Raw genomic sequence first — 19,537 nt, forward strand, 5'->3', positions numbered from 1 at the left:
CTTTGTACATCCTTTAAATCCTTCCTGAACAGCTGCATTTTGATATGGTAGTATTGTCTTCAGAAATTCCAATAAATGTTAGTGTTTTGGTAGTATCATTAATAAGCCTTAAAATGAAAAATAGCTTTGATAGAGAAAAGGAAATAAAATAAGAGCAGCCTTTTTTCTTTTTTTTCTTTTTTTTCTTTTTTTTTTTTTTTTAAGGGAACAAATCTGTATGATCTATGAAAATTCAAATCAACCTTGAGACTCTCCTTAAGTATATGGAAGAGAGGACAATGTTGGATTTTTTTAGTACAGTTTTCAAAATGTCATGTGAGACAGCAAGTAATACTAAAATATTTGGAATTTATTTTTCTTTTTGCTACTGCCATCTTGGTAGCCAATACTAACAGGCAATGTGTAGGTTTTAAATGTTACTGTTTTCTGTATTCCATACGTTATGATTATCTGAAAATCCTACATATCTGTTTTGAGAACGAAGGATTTCTTGGATATGTATGGCTCGTTTTATTTTGCTACTCAGCACTGAATAAAGCTAAGTGTGTTTCAGAATTTGTCTCTCAAAAGGTAAAGGAATTTTATCAGTGATTTATATATACAGTAATGAAAACTTTCTGGCAATGCAGTGGATATTTAAGCTTTTGCCTTTCAAAGTTACTTTGTTACCAGTTTGATGCAAAGAGTAAGTCAAATCTGCACAAATGATGTCAGTTATTTGCTTGTAGCTTTGAGAAAGCAAATTACTAAGGGATGGGAATGGGTATATTACTTCTAAGTAGACATTTGTCTGAAAATTGGAAGCAATATTTGGGTGAATATTTGTAATTTGCAGTCTGTGTGGCTGTATTTGGGTAATAAAACACTGCATTAAAAATGGTGGATTTTGTTCCTGTTGGTAGTTGTGTACAGTACACGTGCAGTACAGGAGCTTAAGTCTTTTATATCATCCTCAATTTCACTTATCTCTTGAAAGGGATTCTTTCCTCTTGAACTATAAATTTTGGCAAGGAATTGCTTATGGACAGAACATAAGGTGGAAAGGGCAAGCCACTTATGAACTGACTGGTGGATCCATTTTGAAGAGTTTGACTTTTTTGCTGTGCATGTATTTACTTCTTTGGCACTACATCCTCCAGAGAGGAACTAGTTTCAGAACATTTCAGGTTTACTGTAGTCACCGATCCTCAATAGTCAGCTAAGCAAAATTAAGTTGTTTAGACTTGTAATTTTGTTTGCTGGAAAATTGAGAAAATTTGTGCTAATAAAAATCAAAATATATTAACATTTATTGGGGAAATTGCATTGAGTAAAACTTGTAATACCCTTTTAAATGCAGCAGCCCTTAATCAGAGGTGGATTGCTGCTTATTTCACAGTTCTAATGCTCCATGGTGAAACCTGATTCCTTCTGTTCCTTTGAGACTTGTTAGCCAAGCAGCTGTGACTCCAGATGAGCAAAATGTTATGCTAATGAAAATTCATAGTGGAGTTGTAGCTTTTCTGGTGTCTCCCTAGTAGCAGACAGGTTTTTCAGCCTGTGTTTTGGAAGCGGCAAGTGTTTTGTTTTATTTCTCTTGACTTTTTCAAATGGACTAGCCAGTTATAGCCAGTTATTTGGTGGATGTGGGGGAAAGTGAGAGGAAGACTCACTTAAGACCTTCCGTGGAAGGTGGTCTTCGAGCATCTCTGGTCAGAGAGTGATAATTCTTCTTCAAGGAAAGCATGTGAAGTCAGGGCCTTGCTCTGTATCTGAGGAAGTAAGCATCTTCTGCAGCAAAGAACATAAACTAAAGCAACAGTTCATAGGCCAGTTGAGCCTGTGGCTTGCAGGACATCAAAAAATATTCTCTGAGCCATGAGCTTCATGTGATATATCATAATTATACTACTACAAGCTCACTGTTTTCAATAATATTAGTCTGCAAGCATTAAGCTTTCAACAATAGAAGATTCCTCCCAGTAGCAACTGAGAAATTCATGCTGGATATTTTTCCTATAATGCTGTATTACTCTCTTGTTAAGGAGCTGAAATCCTTTTCAGAGCTCTCCAAAGTATTTAAGATTCTTGTTTGATGAACATATTAATAGTATAATTTGTATTAAGGTTATAAAAATTCCTATTTTAAACTCTCTTTGGACTTGTAGTCTAATTTGCTTCTATTACTTGGAGTTCTTTCAATTCCTATCTCGAATGATCGCTGTCAAGAAAATGGATGGCAATATAAAGGACGTGTTGTTTCTGAATTGAATTTGGAAAAAATGCCTTGTTTTTGAAAATAATAATGATTTTTTCATTTCCTTCTTTTTAGTTTTTCTCTCTAGTATCTGAATATTAGCATAGTTTAACATATTGTGGTTAATTTTTTTAGAAATTACTTTTGTTGGAGAATATTTTTAGAGAGTATAGGATAGCCTGATAGATATTGCCCCCACAGATGAGAGCAGACATATTTTAGAAGAACTGATGAAATTCCTTGCAAGAAAGTGTGTAAACTTAAATTTATTCTCTGTCTGGTTGCTAAGACTTCAAATATCAGAGTCAGTCTAACAGGTAGTAAAAATAATATATTAGAATAGGAAGCAGAAAAAATATGAAGGTAAAGGCATAATATAGGATAATAGAAATCTTTCCAGCTCTGATAATTCGAGAGCCTGCAAAGAAAAATTTAAGATTGAAATTCCATAATTTGCACCAATGGTTGTTTATCTATTTGTTGTGATTAAATATTTTTTTCCTATTTACCATATGGAGTCTGACAGCTGCTTTTTATCTGTCAGATAGAATGGGTGAACAGTTTTTGGCACGTGAGTTATTGTTTATAAGATATTTATTTATTTTGTGAGGTATTGTGTAGATAAATGCATTGTATTTATAATTTATTAAGGTTTCTTTTTATAAGGTATTTACCTGTTTGGTTACCAAAAGAGTTTAAAAAGAAAAATAATGAACAACAAATGGAAAAATCACTGGCATAAATGCTTGTTCTCTTTCAGAGTACATCCATGTATTTATAAAGACATGGATATTCATGTAAACATCAATTATGAGAAGACACCTAGGAGAAGTAAATGTTGTTTGTTTAAAATATTAATGAGAAGAAAAGACAAAACTAGAATATTTCTAGTGAAGCATGTGAAGACAAAGCTATAGTGATTTCAGTTGGATAAGTGATGTACATTTTTAAATGAGCAAATTGTATGTACTGTGATAATCCTGAGATAATACATGGTGTGCATGTGGAAGGGAGTGGGGAGGGAACTGAGGCTGTTTTCATTAAGTTGTTTCTGTAGAATTAAATTTCTAGCTCTCTGTCATAATTTATTAAGCAAAGGTATGGAGGTAAGACAGAAATTCAAACTAAAAGCATTGATAGGACATATCTGTTGAGCCACATGTTTTGTCTCTGTTCCCAGATTTATGGGAAACATTCTGTTCTCTCAAAAGGACAGAAGGGAAAAGGAAATGCCACCTTCTAGCATTACTGAGTCTGCCAGAGTATATTAATAACTGTGTTATTTTTTCCTTTACTGAAATCTTGATTAAGCCAGAGTTGATTTAACAGAATCACATAATGATTTAGGTTGGAAGGGGCATCTGAAGGGATGCCCAGAGTAGGTTGTCCAGTCCAGGCCCAAGTCCCAGCAACTTTTGAAGATCTCCAAGGATGATACTCCACAACCTCTCTATGCAACATGGACAGTAAAAGCTCAGAGCTCCTGGTTTCTGCTAGCTCTTATGTGAAACGTGTATGGACTTAATACTAAATTTCATGTCCACCAGTCTTTTTACACTTTGATTTTCTAGACAAAGCGTAGGAGGTGAAATGTTGAGTCAAGATGAAACTCGTTCAATTATATATATATACATATATATGTACTTTATTAAAATGACTGAATTCAATGTTCCTTAGAAATGTATGTTGTTATTTTTAGGGGTTGGAATCGTTGCTTTGAGTGAACTCATTCACAAGATGATTTTTTTCCCCTATGTAACTGTTGCTTCCAATGATTAAATAATATTAAGAAAATGTACGAAGCATGACTCTGAAAATATTATTCTTTTTTTCTTTTCCTGCAGTATTTATATAGTGCAAGAAAATGTAGCTTTTCCTACATGTAGTCCTGTTTAATGAGGATCATGCTGTCAAATTGCATACCATGTGCGTTTTCAGTAAAAGAATGTAGGAGGAAAGTTCATGTTGAATGAGAAAACAAAATTACCATTTAAACTTTGGCTTTTTCTTATTGGTATGCAAGTTTGGTCTGCAGTTTTGGAACTAATTGTGAGGTTCTAATTAATCTCTAGAGAACTCACATGGACAATAGATCACTCATTAGGCTATAAACTTTTTATGAAGTTGATTAGCTATTTTCTCATGCACATTGTCTAATATGGAAACTGAAATGATGCATGTTAATTTGCCTTTCAGACGTTGCAACTGCCTGTCCAGATAAGAAGTCCATCTTAATGTACGTGACTTCCCTCTTCCAAGTTCTGCCACAGCAAGTCACTATGGAGGCCATCAGGGAGGTGGAAATGCTGCCTCGGCACTCAAGGGTCACTAGAGAAGAGCACACACAAGTACATCAACAGCATTTTTCACAAGAGGTGAGTCGTCACTGTTCTTTTCTGCTTTCATCTTGCTTCTTTAATTTCCCTTACTTACCCCAGAAGTTTGATGTTAGTTGCCAATGGAAAGTAAAAAAAAGTCCCTTTCAGTACTTTTGTACTGTTTTTCACATTGTACCTGGCTGTTTCAACTAACTTCTGAAGAACTATGTGCTTTGCAGTTCCCTTCTAGAGCACTGGATATTTCGGCTGTCAAAGTATGCTAGGTGAAGGAACACAAAACCTGGAGAAAGTTTTACATTCTAAACACAGATATGTTAGAGCCTATTTTGCCTTTTACAGCTGCTGCTATTTTTCCACATTCATGACACATTTTTAATTACTTTTATTTTTCTTTTGGCATTTCTTTTATACTGACTTGCATTTTAAGACTATTTGTTCTCACCTCACAGTTGGCTGCTCAGAAAGCTCAAGTAATCCCTGGAGTTAATTATTCTACCTATTCCAGTTATGTTTGTGACTGAAATCATCAGTTGAAAGTGTTCAGTGGATTTTAGGCCTGGTGTGCTTGTTCTGAATTTAATCTCTATTTTTTGGGATGCTCAGTACAAGCAAATGAGTATTAGCTTTGTTTATTCAGGATTTGCTAGAAGATCAAATGTTCGTTGTTGTTGTTTTTTAGCTATTCCCAGTTATTTGTAGAGAATTTTCAATTTGTGTTCATATTCTGCTTGTATTGAGTCCTGAGATTTTCTACCTTTTGAGGAGAAATGTCAGGTTTAATACTATCCCAGTTTTAACAGCAAAATATTAACACTGTCCTAGACAGATAAAACTGCTTATGCCCTTTCTGCATTTAGTTTTGAAATCATTGCTTTACTTCTAAAATATTTTCATATCCATATAGCTGTTCTTTCCACCTCTGATTTCTTCTTCATAGATCACAGTCAATATACCCCCGAGACCTTCACCTTCTCCTAAACCACGGTTCAAAAGTTATGCATATGCACAAACTGCGTATGTCATACCCCCTGACCAAAAAAGGAGGCAGGTTCCTCCACAGGTCTGTCAATATTGCTTTTTTTTTTTTAATTTTTTTTTTTTTTTTTTTTTTTTTTTTTTACATTGTTCTGTTAAGCTTGTGGCTGGAGTGAAAGCTTGTGCATTTTGCTTATATCTGATCTTGACGAGCCACTTTTCTCAGTTGTTTTTTGTTTGTTTGTTTGTTTGTTTTTTAGCATCTGTCTAGTGTTTATTTTTTTTGGTAAATTTCAGCATGGCTGGCAAGAGATGTTATGCTGATTGCTGGGGTTCAAGAATATTCAAACACTGAAGCTGTTTTAGAATTCTAATCTTTTTCCCTTAGTCATTTTTGTAAATAGTACGTATGTTGACTTTAAAGACTACTAAAAGAACAAACCAAACACAAGTATTTGGCATCTCATTGTTATTAAACTTGTGTCTCAGATTGGATTATAAAAAAAAAGTGAGAACCGCTGACTTTCTGTTATTTCCCAATTCTCATATCTTTTTGAAGAAATTTACATTTTTCAAAAGATTACCATAGTTGGAAAAAAAAAAACAAAAAAAAGAGAGAGAAAGAAAACATTAAATTTAATATTGCTTAAATGTCCTGTATTATGAAATGATAATAGCTGATCATTTTAATAAAAAATGGCACCACATCAACATTTCAGGTAGGGATTCTTTGATTTTTGTATTGTTTTTATTTACTTACTTTTATTCTTACTTAGCTTCAGTAGTTTAATCTTATTTGTTTCAACCAGTCCTCATCATAAAACTTTCAATATTGAGATTTTATAACTTTTGACAAATGTGAGAGCCAAATATTGTGCTTTACTTTCATTATTGTGGAAAGAAGAAAAAAAAAATCTGCATTTGACACTGCAGTGTGAGTATGCTGTTTAAACTCTAGAAATATATTTCAAATTTACATTTTAATTTTGAACACTGCTTTTGAATCTACTCTTCATGTGACAGCTATTTTACTGGATAACTTCCTTTAAGTATTCCAGGAAAATAAAACTGTGCACATCTGCATGAGCCTTGCTTCGTTATACTAACATTGGATGTGTTGCAATGGTAACTGAAAATGTCATTTATTTAAATAAGATGTTTAAAGTTGATATGACTGATTTCTTGTGTTTAGGTACTAAACTGATAATTCAGAAGAAAGAGAACTCATAATAGCGTTTTTTTTTCATTGAGCCAGTTTTGTTGTGACTTATTTTTGTCAACGTTCCAACTCCTCAAATGTAATGTACAAGCTCATGTAACATTTTGAAGTCAATGCTTCAAAAACTTCTAAGATCTATTACAAAATTTTTTTTGTCATTTAGTCCCCACCTTTCATCACAGTCCTCAGATTCTTTTTTCTGAGTTTGGAGGTATATTATATTTCTTTAATTTATTATTATTTAGTATATTTTTATATTTATTATATATTATTTATATATTATATTGGAGGTCTGTTATACTTCTGCAATAGCTATTATTACATCATTTAAATTCTGCCAATTTGACAGAATCTGAAGACCTAACCGGCACTGGGCCATATTATGCTGGAGGGTAAACAAGTATTAACAAAGGATTTGTTTTAAAGTCCTAGGTGAAAAAACACCTGACTGTATCATTATCATAAAAATAAAGTTGTATTACAAGTAGTACCAATTAATATTCTATTTCAGTTTATACAATTCTTAATCAGTGGTAATGACTTTCTTTTTTTCTGCCTCTAGCTATGTATAGATTAAAGAACAGCAGTCATCTAATTTACAGGAAGTTTATAATCCTGGTAAAATTGTAGTTGATAATTTTTGCTCACAGTATCTGAAGCTTATATACCTTAATAATCTCATCTATTTTAACTAAGTCAAATATTCCTTTCAGTTTTCATTTCCCTTCCAATTTTCTGCCAGCTACATTATACTTCAGCTGTATTATGATTTTGGGGTACCCTTATTGATTTTGCAAATGCCTGTACAATTTCCAGTCAAATTTATTTCTGTAGGGCATGCAGATTTATTTCTGTAGAAGCTCATTATTTCTTCAGTATAAAGTAAAATCAACATTTAAGGCATGTAGAAAATTTCATAACTTGAGTAGAGCACCCCTTCAGTGTCTCTGTTTCTTAGTAGCTGCCTTCACTGAAATTTTAAGGCTATTGGAGAAAAACAGCTCGAAATAAATCCCTTTCTATTCTAGAAAAGAATAGAATCCTTTCTTAACATTCTTTGTGAAAGTTTCTCTACTTCAGTTGTTGTTGCAAGTAGCAGCATCAGACCTTTGAAATCAATCACACTAAAGTATTGTATGTTCTTGGTGTTTTAAATTTCTGAATGCTTAGAGCATTAGGCTGTTTTATCAGCATCCTCTTACACCATCATCTGTCAACATCTTTTGCCTTATGACCTTATCACTTCTGTGTCACATTTCCATTTGCTTTCCTTTCCGCTTATTGCTCCTCTTCTTACTAATACTAATATGTTGTGAAGGTTCACAACATGCATGCAGTTGCATTAAAATCCATCGTTTGAGCTCATAATTTGTCACTTAGAAACATACTTCTCTGTAAGGCATACTATTTTAATTACACAAATTTTGGCCAGAGAAGTCTAATTTTGCTTAGCTGTGGCTGATGCTTCTCAGATTCAAAGAAAATATTTTCTGCCAACCAGTTCACCTATTGCCATCTTATTTGGTCTCTATTTGGCCACTTTTAGTTGTAGTTAAGCCTTTTTTAAAAGTTGTTACTAAACATGGCTGGTAGTTCTGCTAATGGCAAGAAAGAGTCAAAAATATCAAAAATATCAAAATATCAATTTAAAATTCCCCTTAAGGTTTTGTTTTGTTTATAAGAAACTTTTATATGCGACATCAGTTAATTTCATTGAACACCTGACCGAGCAGAACAGTATTTTTCCTTTCTGTTTTTTTCGGATAATGTTTTGTCAGGGCAGTTTCAAATATTGATCCCAGGCAAAACTCATCTCACTGTCTTCTGACTTGCTCTCCTCTGCCTGAACTCCATAGCATGTGTATGATACTGTCTTAAATGAGTTCAAGTACCAAGGGAAAAAATAAAATCAAACACTGAAGTACCTAGAAAATGATTTTAATATATTGAAAAAATAATGTTGAAAGCTTTATGAATTGGGATAAAAAAAATATAAATCTGTCTATGGAGATTGGTGCCAGCGTTAATAACACTTTTGTCAAGACTGTTTTAAAAGCCAAATATGATTCTGCTTGCCTTGGATTCCTTAGATTAAGGAAGATCAAACCCATTGTATTTTGATATCTTATAGATTTTTTTCTTCTGGCAAAAGTTAATATTTCTTTTTCTCTGATATTTGAAGTACAGTGTTAATGTTTAGGATTACTTTTAGCATCAGTAGATTTGAATTTAAATAATTTGGTATTCAGTAGGGCCAGTGTGGACAGTATTGCCCAGCACTTAATGATTTCTTTTGAGACTTAGGAATCAGAGACTTCATCTCAGGCCTCAGTGTAGCATCCAGTTGTGGGAAATTTCTAACCATGCAGTCATTACTCCTGTTCTACTGAAGAATAATAAAATATTTTTCCATATGTTCTGTTTTGTCCTATGTACTTTACAGAGATACTGTACTTTACTTTCTCTATCATTAATTCATTAATACAGTAGATAACTTGGAAGATTTCTAGAAATGCATTAGAAACGGAATCTGAGTTTACTTTCTCACAGTTCTTTTGGCAAACTTTGCCATGAGATTCCTAGTGGTTTAGACTCTCGGTTTGCTATATTCTTGCAGTATGGTGTGTCCCATGAGAGTTACTAGCCTGTGCCTTGCTCGCTTTTTAAGGATAGTATATTATTGAGAAATTTAAAAATGCTGTAGTATAAATGTATCCATTGTATACTCAGCATTGATCTAATAAATCTGAATAATTCACCTCCACATGGCTTGTAATATCAAAGAACAAAAGGGATACTTGATTGGAATTATTTTTTTCTTACAGCTAGAAACATAGCAAGATTGCATAAGTCATTCTCTGTCTATATTATTAGAATTTTTGAACGAGAACTGTGCATTCTTTCTGTAACACACTCTATGCTTTATTTTTTTGTTTGTTATTTTTAGATGCTTTCAACATGTTTTACGTTTCATCTGTAGTTTTTTGAAAGGCACACATAGTACGAGGTTCTTTCTAAGATGTACTGTAATAGAACAACTGTTTGGTTTTGTTTTTAAAGAGTCTGTTACATAAATTCAATCTGTTGTCAAAATCTATTGCAAAATTAGAAACCTCATGAGTGTGAGTGGAAGCATTCACCTCTAAAATAAAGTTTTGGCCTATAAAATAATATTGCCATATTAGGCATTTTTTATTTATCTTATATTGAATAGGAATCCATTTCTTAGGGGTTTTTTTAATTGCTTACATTTGAAGGCGTACTATAGGATAGGAAGGATACACAAAACTCAAAAATGTTAATTTGAGCTAATCCTGTACCACTGAGTCTCTCGAATGTGAAGTTGTTGATAACAGTGTATGTATCTAATATATCCAATCCAATATAAAACAGTAACTATAACAGTTTGTTTTAAACAGAACACATTAATTTTCCAAATATATTTGTTTTTCACTACCAGCATTTATTAAAATAGCGTGCACAAAAAATAAGCTAGCAGAAATGAATAACTGAATGGAGGCTGAATTATGCTATTAGTACCGTTATAGGAACTGCATTTCTAGTTCTTAGTATTAGTTTACTCAGAGTAACTTGTTGAGTTTGAATTTCACAGTGGAATAAACATAGATTATACAACATATTATCTATTCCTAAAGACACTGGAGTTTGATAACCAGCAGAGAACTACATGACTGCATAGCTTTTCCCACCTGAACTACATGTGAAAATATTGTGAATAGTAGAAATGTGATCTTAAAAATAAGATTGGCTGTATCTCACATGCCTCTGTTACCAAGTTCACCACCTGCCAACCAACGCCCAAGCAGTCCCTGAGTAGCAACCCCCTACTCAGCCATCTCTCCCCGGCTTTATTGTTCAGCACAACACTATGTGATAAAGGAGCTGATCAGTTTGATCTAGCTGTCCCAGTTCTGTCCCTGTCCAACTCCTGGCGTGCCCCCAGCTCCTTGCTGTCAGGACAATTCAAGAGATACATAAGTCCTTGACTTAGTGTAAACACCACTTAGGAAGAAAACAGGACACGCATTCTGAATGTTAATTAAATGAATTAATTCATTACGCTACATATGTATATATTAAAATATGCATATACATACACACAGGGGAAGCATTTTATCACCTAAATAGCAATTATGAGACAGTACTTCTTTCATAGGTCAGGTATTTCTTTCATATCTTTCATAGGTCAGTATTCAGGTTATTTTGGCACAAAAATGCATGTGCAAATATGTATAGCTGAAAAAAAAAAAACCAACACAAAAAACCCTTGACCTATAAAATACAGATTATTTGAGTGCTAATTAAGGTGCTTCTGCTATCCCGAAATCCTAGTTTTCAAATGTAAATTTACTGTGCAAAATTTTATTACAGTGACTAACTGAAATTGCTGTGATTAAATTCTGTTTCAATTATAAAAGATTTTTTTTTTTTTCTCTTTACTCTGAGAGGAAAACAATTGAGACAGGATATAATTGGGAGATGTGGGAGGTGAAGTCTGTTAATAAATAGCTTCAGAAAAAATAACTGGTAGTAATCTAAGCATGTTTAATTCTTCATTTTTGCAGGAATTCTTACAAATACCTAAAGTATAGCATGAAACTGTCCTACGTTTCTGCTTTCGTACACCTCCAGTTAAATTTGACAGTCTCTATAATAGGTCTGTGTGACAACAAACTAGCTTTGAGTATTCAGAAAAAAGATACATATTTTTTTTCAGCATTATATCCTGTTCTCAGAAATGACTAGCAATGGATACATAGGAACAAGAAAATAAGTAAGATTGATTACATGTACTGAAATATTAGCGTGTTTTCACTTACTCTCCTCTGATCTATGGCTCTGAAATTTCTGGAGCCACAGATGGGTGTTTGAAGATCTGTCCTTGGAAACCTTCAAGGTCAGGCTGGATGGGCTCCGAGCACCTGGATGTAGCTGTAGGTGTCCCTGTCCATTACAGAAGAGTTGGTGACCTTTAAGGGTCCCTTCCAATTAAAAAAAAATTATCTGATTCTATGGTATCTTAATAGTTAGCTGTACTGAGTGGATTTTTATCCTGTTCTTTCATCTGGATGCTTGTCTTTGTAAATGTTTAGCAGTATTTTTATGTGCTTTTTGTATGTCTAGAAATACTTGTTTGTTCCGGTTTTTTTTATCAAAATTATTAGTAATAAATTTGATATGATTACTGAACTTAAAAATGTGGGGCTGCGCATTCAGAGGAGGAAAAAAAACCCTGTAGTGAGGTGAACAGCTATCATTTTATCTCATTTTCAGCTTTAGATTTATCATTCAGAACATGTTGAGACAAGTTAGGCAGTCATACTACAGAATTGGTAAGAAATATTAAATTACTTAATCCACTTATGGAACAGCTTTTTTGTTAGCTTGTAATTTTAAATTAAAAATATATTCTTTGACATGATTTCTGTTGAAAATGGAAAACCTCTTTAAGTTTAATATAAGCAAAAATGCATTTAGGAAGAGTTAAGTCTAATGAGGGTAAAGCACATAAGAGCCATGAACAGACTATTCAGCCTGTTCAAGGCAATTTGACTGACTGAGATTTTAGATGACTGTGCAAAACCAACTTTTTAAATAAAGTCTCCCAACTATGATTACACAATTTTTAATACTCTAAAATCTCCAAGCCTCTGTCCTCAACTTCAGAGAAACTAATTAGTATATCCACTAATTGGCTCTTGTCCCAAATATTTCTTAAAAGAGTCATGTTATAGATGTATCATTTTTTGGTTAATTGCTCTTGCTATTGAAGCTTTTTAGTACTGTACTGTGTGAATATATAAAAAGAGTTTTGAGTTACATATTCTTATTCTGAAGACCAAATGATCTTTGATGAAAATCCTGAGGAGAATTATCATGGATTGGTAGCCCATAATAATAGCAGAATTAATTTCTGTGAATAAAATATTTGAGGTAATCGTTGACTTAAATTTTGCAATTTATATTTGCAAATTATATTTTGTAATTTATTGCTTTTGCTGGTTAAAACTCACAGCAAATAGAGTTAAATGCAGTGCACATTACTGGTCAATTAAGATTCATATGCTTGCAGTTTGCAAAGAAAGTATGATAAAATTTTCTGTTTGCAGCTTATTTCATCTTCCAGCCTTTATATTTTGTGACTTCTAGCTTTTTATGTTTCTCTATGACCATGCATTCAGTAACTTGAATTTTGAGCTTAAGGATTATGCTGTGCTATACAGAAGTATACTGACATGATAGTCAATGCTTTTTCAGATATTTATAAATGAATGCACACACACACACACGTATATCTTAAAACCATTTATTTCTTCCTTTTAATGTAACTTCTATGCTTTCATTCAGCAATAATTCATGTTTCATTCATCTTCTGAAGATGGAAAATGTGATTTTGTTACCAGTTGGTGCATTTAATGAATTTGAGTTTAGATCTGTGAGCTAATTCATTTGATTTGACTTTCTGCAACTTCTCTAGACATTAATAGTGATACTTTCTTTTTTGATCAGCAGCTCTTATGGGACAAGCATTTTTTTGTGAGATATACTGATAGTGTACTCTATGGGGAAAAAAAAAAACAAGTTCAACATCAGCAGTTCCATCTGTTAATAAAAATTGCCCAAAGTGCCCTCACCTGTTTAAGAACTATTTACATGATTTGTAAATCTTACTATTATTATAAAATTCCTTGGAAGTGTATAGCAATTGCAAAATCTGAAAAATGAACTCTGAGGCACAGCAGGCTTAGTTGTAAAGCTACCTTTGGTGCTTGGCTCCACTGCATATGTGGCTCACAGATTTGAAAATGTTTCTTTTTTCAACTACATTTTATATATACTTTCCAATTTCCTCCATCTAATCTCTACTATACTGATCTGCTCAGTGCCCTATTCAACCTGGCCTTGAACACTTCAAAGGTAGTGTATCCCCAGCTTCTCTTGGCAACCTGTTCCAGTGCTTTACCAATCCCAGAGGGAAGAATTTATTTGTAATTTCTAACCTAAGTCTATCCTCTTTTAGTTCAAAACTGTTGTTACTCCTTGTCCTGTTGCTACACTCCATGATAAAGAGTCATTCCTCATCTTTTCTGTATGCCTCCTTTATGTCCTGGAAGGCCTCTAGAATTTCTCCCTGGAGTTTTCTCTTCTCCATCCGGAACCATCTAAATTCTCAAAGCCTGTCTTCATAGGAATAGTGCTCCAGTACTCTGAACATCTTGTCTCTTCTCTGGACTCACTCTAACAGGTCCCTATCCTTATGCTGGGGGCCTCATACCTGGATTCAGTATTATAGGTGAGGACTCCGGAGTAGAGGGTGAGAAGAATCTCCACTGACCTGCTGGTCACATTTCTTTTTATGCAGCCTTTGAACCCGCTGACTTTCTAGGCTGCAAGCACACACTCTCGGTTAGCATCAAACTTTTCATCCACCAAAAACTCCAAGTTCTTCTGAACAGGGCTGCACTCAATTCTTTCTCTGGCCAGCCTGAATTCATGTTTGGGATTGGCCCAACCAAGGTGCATGACCTCGCGCTTGGCCTTATTGAGCTGCACATGTTTCATAGAGGCCCACCTCTCAAGTCTATCAAGATCTCTTTGAATTGCATCTCTTCCCTCCAGTGCGTCAACTTCACCACACAGCTTGGTGCCATCAGCAGATTGCTGAGGTCGCACTCAGTTCCGTTGTCCATGTCACCACAAAGATTTTATGTAACACCAATAGATGTAACATAATACCAGTTAAGTAGCAGGAGGGAGAGAGAATATAAAACAAAGCAGAAATGTCAACAACTGAACAGGGTAGTGGAAAGAAGTCTAATATTTTCACCAGAATGATGAAGAAATAAGCATCGAATTATATTTTCATGGCTGTTTGAAGTAGAAAGCTGTAGAATTCACAGTGAAGTGTATATGAAAATGAAGAGAACCCTGATTTTTTTTAAAAAAACTTTTTACTCTTGGCCCTTGTATCCGTAGTCTTATTCTTGAAATCTCCAATGACAATTAAGCAAAATAGTTTTGATATATGTTACTCCTTTTCTCTTTCAACAAAGAGAAAAGGAATAAAGTCTGCATTTGTTTGTCAATTCCATACAATACATTTGGACTATTTGGTGCTTTTTTGGGTAACTCACTTGTATTTATTTTGGCTAAGATAGAATTAACTTATCTCTATCCTGGTTTTCTGTTATCCTTCGTAATGGCCTTTCTGCTTATGGAAGTATTTAAAATACATTTTAATTAAGAACATAGAGCATTTAAAAGGTCTTTGTCAGAACAGTCTACGTTAAAGTGACTGAAGACCTTATTATGTTATGAATTCACAGTTTTAAAAATTAAAAAAAAAAAAAAAATACATTATTACATTTTCTCTTCCATCTTGGATTCTTTGTCACACAACAATCACAACTCAGATTTTAGTGTGGAATAATAACCATCAATGGATAAAATTACCTATAGATATTCACCCCGTTGGTAACACTATCTATCAAGTACTGAGAACAGACCCAGATTTCTATATCTGTCATGTACTTTCAGAACCCTGCTTCTACTTTCTATCAGATAATTTTGTCACGATTCATTAATTAATACTGCAAATTTATTCTGCTGTGAAATTTTTACCTTTCTTTATGTGAAGAGCACACTTACATGTTCTTTAGAAACGTGATGACCTGACATTCTACTGTACAAAGTAACAGCACCTGAAACATACATCCCATTAGAATTTGCTTCTTCTTGGATTGGAATAGGGAAGTGATGAGAAATGGTGGCATTTTCATAGCAAGAAATCTTAATTTTCTTATAGGTGTATGGTGAGTTAATTCAGTTCAATCACAGTCAGTTCATTTAACACATCTATATCAAGTCTTCTTACTGTTTAGAGTCATAATTCTTAATTGTTTGAAGAAGGGCCATTCTTTGAAGAAAGTACTGTGCATCTTGTCATAATAATACTTCAAACAGGGATACATTTCATAGAACAAAAATCTCAATATAATTAGAAAATGGAAAAGGCTGAAATGTTTTCTGATAAATTTAAAAGAATAAATAGCATATATGTTTAAGTAGGTTTTGTGAAAAGTGAGTCAAAGAGCTTGTAACAAAAACTGTCCTGTTTTTTCAGGTACAGGTATGTTGAAGAAAACAAGTAAATGAAGGGATGAAATCCTTTTTTTGAATGATTTATTTGACCATACATGTAAAACTAAAAAGCTTCCAATTGTGAGAAAATTGGATTATTCCAGGTAGCTGACTGTCTCAGTTCCTATTTATTAACTCTTATACTGTTTTAACAATTCTTAGTTATTCTTTTTCTTATCTAGTCTTAGTCTCTTCCCTTAGTCATCTCATACAATTTGTTTCAAGATTTTCACTAGTTTTCAGTTGACTTGAGCATACTTCTAGAGTTATGCACAGTTGTCTATAGCCAGGGAAGTCTGTGGCTTTTCCAGACTTTATGTGTACCAGCTGTATCTGTGGGAGTGGTTGAGTGGTTAAATATAAGCATTTTCTTTTACCATTTCCAGACAATATTTTCAGCATTTTCTTTCATCTGTAATACATTTAGATTCATGCTGCCTGCCTTTGACTTGTTCAATTGCAGTGGACTTACAAGTCTACTGCATGTGAAAACTGCCAGTTGCAAGGAGAGGGAGATTCATCCAGATGGAACCATCTTCAGTGTAAATGGATTCACTAAAGAAATCTGCTGCTATAATGTAGGGTGCCTCAAATGAGAGAGCAAAAACTGCAGTTTTTCAGATTTTTGATAAGTGAATCTTGAGTGAATTTTCATATGAATGGCAAAAAGAGCCCCTTCCTGATCAAAGATATTTCCACTTGCAAAGAAATTACTAGAATCCTGAATAAACTGAAAATACCAGCCTCATTTATAATGGGGAAGTAGTTAATGGTGTAGTAACAAGTGACCTAGACAATATATCAGTTTTATGACCAAAAATGACTGAACCATCCTATGATATTATCATAGTCTTTATTATTGTGAAGAACATTTCAGTCTGAACAGTTATAATTTTACAATTTTAAATACATGAAATATGATTTTGTAATGAGAAACCTTGCACAACTGATGGGATAAGCAGTGATATCTGTCTTTCCTGGTAAGAACTGTGATTAGATGGTCAAATTGCATGCTATTTTCTGAGGCTGTAATTCTGCAAAGGCGGTTTTTCCAAAGGAGAAAACTACACCGAATATAAAATTGCATTTGTTAAAAAGAAATGTTTCTTTAACATTTGATGCCTCTGAATTTTAAAAGTGTTGAGCTAGATTCATATCATACAGTGAGACAAAGGCAGATTTGAAACGAAGAAAGATGTAATGTAAATAAGAGTGCTACAATAGATCCTAAGTATTTACTGTAAAACTGCTTCCAGAAACTAAGTAATTTCTGAAACTCATAAGGAGTCTTAGTTAATAATACAAAAATTCTTGGAAAATTTACTAGCAAGTGCGAATCTTCTCCTTCCTTTGGGAATATAATATAATGGTAGGTGAGCAACCCTCACTCTCCTCGCTTTCTCACCCTGAAGCAGCTGGAAGCTCATCATTTAATCACTGTGAACTAATTCAGACAGCTGCCAAGCAAGCCTTATTTTTCCAGTTTCAGAAGATCAAGTGCTTTTTATTTTCTCTTTTTATATTTTAATTTGAAGCGAAATGTTCCTGAGGGTCTTACACTCTTGACAGCCCCTAGTCTTCCCAGCAGAAAATGGTGAAATATATAAAAACTCACATTCCCATATTTTTATACACATAGGATACGTCTATGTTCATTGGCAAAAAAAAAAAAAAAAAAAAAAAAAAATTGGGGGGGGACAACCTTTTTTTCTAATTTTTTTTTGTTTTTTTTTTTTTTTTTTTTTTTTGCCTTCTAGGTCAACCCCTGTTTTCCATACAAAAAAAAGACTAGTTAATTTTCCAAAACACTTCTGATGTGGCTGCCTTGCTGATTCCCAGCTGGACGTAAGGCAGCTTTCATCAAATATCTGAATTGTTTGGTTTAATTTCCCCTTAGCATTTGTGTCTTCATGCATGTGTTGTTACTCAGTGGATTACATAAACAAATGGGATGTTTTGATTTGACTGCACCCAATCAGCTTTCTTTTGTGCAATAATTAAATTCCTTACTAAGAATAGTTTTTTATTCAAGAAGGAGACTGCATGCATGCACATATGAGCAGGTTTTTTTCGGAAGTATAGTCTTCCTAGTAATACACCACAACAGTCTAATTTCAGCTTGTCCGGATTGTTTTTTATTCTCGTAAGAATTATGGTTGGAAACCATTCATGGTAGCTATCTCCGTTAGCAAGTCCATGGTTTTGGTCTCAATGTGGTATATGCAATAACATCAAATTCTATTTTTCTCAGTATTGTAGTAATTCTGAAAAGATTTTATATGAATTCAGAAATAAAGATACTGGCAGGTGTAGTTTGTTTTTAAACTAATTTGTCTACCATTATTATATATAAAATTCAGGATTTTAGTTGTTGCTAGTGGATTATTTCAATGTTCGTTATTCTTGGGTTATACTGAATATCATACTGAGATACCTAACTTCTTTTTGTTAACTTTTTTTTTTTTTTTTTTTAAATACAATGCATGTGGTAGTACCTGTCCACTTCCAAATGTGAATATTTAATATGGTGTTTAATGTTCCATTGACAGCTGAGCTAACAGGAATCTTTGTTATAAATGGGAATGTTGGGAATGTTACAGGAATAATAGTCATCTGCTAGTCGGTGTTTGCATAGCACAATTGGAGTTTCCACTGTTTTGCATTCCATATGCAGGATGAGCAAGAATGCTCAGTTATTTCATATAGCTAAAAAGCACTGATAGAAGTAGTGAAGATACAGCTCAACATCAGATTGTCGCTTCAGATCTGAAAAGAAATAGACGGCGTGCTCTAGAATAACAAGTGGCTAATAATATTTCTGCGTCTGATGGTTATTCTCTAGCTATTGCTCCTTCTTATCACCATAAGCATAGAGGAAAAAAATGTACAATGTTATAGTGACACAGTCCTCAACATTCAGGAACTTGTGCCATCCACAGATATGGTTGTTTTTTTTGTTTTGTTTTGTTTTTTTTTTTGTTTGTTTGTTTGTTTGTTTTTTATTGTTTACACATCAACCAGCATCCATTTATCTGCTATGTTCCCTAATGACTGATTCCAGTTCTCTGCAGTCAGTGATGCTGTAAAATTTCAGGGAACATGGAAAATTTATTGTTGCCTCCCAACACCAAATAAAGGGCTTACTGATGCCATTGTGCACAGTCCTTTGCTTGTACTTCCTTTAGCTCTTTTCTGATTTTCTTATGTCAGGAAACTGCAATTTTTTTGAATGAGAGAATACAATAGGTTGGAGTAGATGCCAAGAAGCCACTTTGATATCCATTTATATTACTGTTTGCTTTTCTCTTTTACATTTCTCAAAATTTTATTAAAGTTGTACAGAAGATAATCTGCACCATTTTCTAGTTTTTTGCTAGTTTGGGATTTTTTAATGCAATTTCATACAGTATTTACAATAACATGAGAGAAAAGTCTTATCAAAATTACTAGGGAAAATTACACCAAGTATTTGTTCTGCAGAGGAGCAGTTAGCAAGTGTTTGCTTTAAGAGATATCATACATGAGAGAACATTCTGTGTTGTATCTAGAGGATGAGAGATTTTCAGATGGAGAATTTTCAGTCAGATGACAGACGGAACAATGGTC

At 33.6% G+C, this 19,537-nt stretch overlaps 1 protein-coding gene across 12 annotated transcripts in view; it reads left to right on the top strand.

The window, feature by feature from the left end:
* Positions 1–19,537, top strand: part of DMD (dystrophin) — a 979,751-nt gene that overhangs the window by 254,985 nt on the left and 705,229 nt on the right. For 11 of the 12 annotated variants that reach the window (XM_042811098.1, XM_042811099.1, XM_042811102.1 and 8 more), the window contains exon 8: positions 4,433–4,611. In XM_042811098.1, coding sequence (XP_042667032.1) covers positions 4,433–4,611 — 179 coding nt within the window. Of the gene's footprint in view, positions 1–4,432; positions 4,612–5,512; positions 5,636–19,537 lie in introns of all 12 variants that reach the window. The other variant, XM_042811110.1, reaches the window with a different exon arrangement.

Source organism: Centrocercus urophasianus, unplaced genomic scaffold (assembly GCF_019232065.1).
Source record: "Centrocercus urophasianus isolate 14NV4802_14NV808 unplaced genomic scaffold, USGS_Curo_1.0 seq_12, whole genome shotgun sequence".
Lineage (NCBI taxonomy): Eukaryota > Metazoa > Chordata > Aves > Galliformes > Phasianidae > Centrocercus > Centrocercus urophasianus.